The sequence below is a fragment of the Gadus macrocephalus genome, chromosome 3 (assembly GCF_031168955.1).
Source record: "Gadus macrocephalus chromosome 3, ASM3116895v1".
NCBI lineage: Eukaryota > Metazoa > Chordata > Actinopteri > Gadiformes > Gadidae > Gadus > Gadus macrocephalus.
Window position 1 is genome coordinate 25,140,684 of NC_082384.1, and position 2,500 is coordinate 25,143,183.

General features: G+C 54.7%; 1 protein-coding gene across 2 annotated transcripts in view; it reads right to left on the reverse strand.

Moving 5' to 3' along the window:
- The window catches only part of chrna6 (cholinergic receptor, nicotinic, alpha 6), an 8,671-nt gene that overhangs the window by 2,050 nt on the left and 4,121 nt on the right, over positions 1 to 2,500 (reverse strand). Inside the window, exons 4-6 of one of the 2 annotated variants that reach the window (XM_060048263.1) lie at positions 2,157 to 2,364; positions 1,139 to 1,789; positions 638 to 892 (exon numbers count right to left, since the gene is read on the reverse strand). In XM_060048263.1, coding sequence (XP_059904246.1) covers positions 638 to 892; positions 1,139 to 1,789; positions 2,157 to 2,364 — 1,114 coding nt within the window. Of the gene's footprint in view, positions 1 to 637; positions 896 to 1,138; positions 1,790 to 2,156; positions 2,365 to 2,500 lie in introns of both variants that reach the window. The other variant, XM_060048262.1, reaches the window with a different exon arrangement.

The following is a 2,500-nucleotide window of genomic DNA, read 5'->3' on the forward strand; positions in this document are numbered from 1 at the left end:
AACCTGTCTGCTCCCGACGAGCTGGCTGTCGCCGTGCATGGTTGACTCCGCCGTCGGTGGGAGAATGTGTGTATGAACCGTTGCCACCTCGCTTCGGATAAAAGCATCTGCTAAATGCCCTTAATGTGAATGTAAACGTAAAGAGTCTTGCAGTCGGTGCACACAGCCTTGGCATCGAGCTGATGCCAAAAGGTCTCGTCATCTCTTAAAGCAAGAGCGTGGGCTGGTTTCACATCCGAGATTGCCATGACAGCGTAATCTACAGACATAGAGCCTTCTCTGACAGAGTTTCCCTTCCAATCGATGCCCAGCCATCGTTTGTTGTGGTTCTACCGTTCAGGTTGTCTCCAGTCGAGACAAACGCCTCCAGACCTACCCTCCTCCAGGAACCTGATTGGTCGAGACAGAGCCGAGCGCGTCTGCCACCAGATGTTAATCCAAAGCGTGAGGTGTGAGACGGCTATTACTCTGTAAAGTTAACCCACAACAAAGTATGTGTTTGCCCTTAATTTGCCGTGCATGTGTGATGCATCTAATCTGGGTCAGTGCGCTTCATGCCTTGTTTCCATTGTGTGAATTACTTCTGCTGTACACAGACCTCCCTGCCCGGGCGGTCACCGGGAGGACAGCAGCTCACCTCTTTGGCCTTGTTCCGGCTGCGCATGTTCTCGGCGATGTACTTCACGCTCTCGATGGCCTGCTTGATCTCGGGCGACACGGCGGAAAACGCGGCCACCGAGTGGAGGCTCTGGGAGCCCAGCAGACCGGCCAGCTTCCCCGGGTCCGCCATATCTGGGGGTTCCTTCCAGGGGCACTTGTTCCCAGCACAGCCCTCTATGGAGGAGAGCTTACTGTCCCCGAAGTCCAGGCAGTTCAGGGACCCACCTCCGACCTGCTGGGAGGAACGTTGGAACCCCGAACGCCAGAACAACAAGCAATCGTTAAGATCTAGTCCGAACACCCCCCATGTTGGCCCCCTTCATAACTCATATTCAGCACAAAGCCTCCATCATCATAGTTAGAAGTCGGCATTCCCACTTCCCACTACTTATGCTCTCCTCCCTGTCTCACTTCCCACTACTCATGCCATCCGTCCCATCTCACCCTCCGCTGCACCGCGAAGGGGGTCCCCACTAACCTGCGTCAGGCTGTTCTTCCTCTTCCACACTCCCTTCCCTCCTCCTCCTCCTCCTACTCCTCCTCCTCCGCCGGCCCCGCCTCCAGCCCCGGCTCCTCCCCCCACACCGGCCTCCCCGGCGCCGTCCGTCCCGCCGGCCGCCTTGCCCTCCTGGTCCACGGGCCGGCGCATCAGCATGACCCGGGGCAGCGCCCGCAGGAACACGGCGCGCACCCAGCCCGGCATGGTGTGGGTCATGGGCGTGCGGTAGTGCACGTTGAGCACGAAGACGGTGATGACGATGCTGAGCGTGACGAAGATCATGGTGAAGAGCAGGTACTCGCCGATGAGCGGGATGACCAGCGAGGTGGAGGGGATGGTCTCGGTGATGACCAGCAGGAACACGGTGAGCGACAGCAGCACCGAGATGCACAGGGTGACCTTCTCGCCGCAGTCGGACGGCAGGTAGAAGACCAGCACGGTGAGGAAGGAGATGAGCAGGCAGGGGATGATGAGGTTGACGGTGTAGAAGAGGGGCAGCCGGCGGATGTAGAAGGAGTAGGTGATGTCCGTGTAGATCTCCACGCAGCAGTTGTACTTGATGTCGTGCTTGTAGCCCGGCGCGTCGATGATCTCCCACTCGCCGCTCTCCCAGAAGTCCTTGAGGTTCACCTGGGTTGAAGGTTAAGAAGGTTGTTTGGTTCATGGATCAACTGAACTGTCATGTTTGTCAACCGGGGCCTCAGACTTTTTGCCCCTTAAAAATATAATAAATGCCCCAAAGATTTGGGCTCTTAAATGGGCTTTTAAATCCCCCAGTAAAAAATAGACTCGGGCAGATTACTGTATGGTGTTTATGGTCTGGAATCAATGCTTCCAGGTTTTCTTTCCTTTGTAGTCTTTGGAAAAATACCATATTTTCCAACATTTTACCATATTGCCCATGTCATCCAAAATGCACCCAAATCATATAAGATGGGAGCATAAAAGCGCCCTGGTAAGATACACCTTATTATCCTGCCCGTATATTCCCACCGACCTTTGAGCCAATCAGTAACAGGTCGATCTTGGCCTTGTCGTGGGTCCAGGAGCCGAACTTGAGGGAGCAGTTCTGGTAGTCGAAGGGGAAGTAGGTGATGTCCATGGGGCACGAGGACTTGAAGATGGCCGGAGGAACCCAGGTGATGGTGCCGTCAAACTTCAGCAGGGCCTTGGTCTTGTCCTCCACCAGGAAATCCCCCACAGCGCTGCAAAGTGTGTGTGAGAGTGTGTGTTACAGTATGTTTTTAGACCCAAAAGGTTATATTTAAGATCCATTTTCGTGAGTTACTTTTGACTCCGATACTAAATAAGGGAAGGTGGAGATGTGAGGAACGGTAGCAA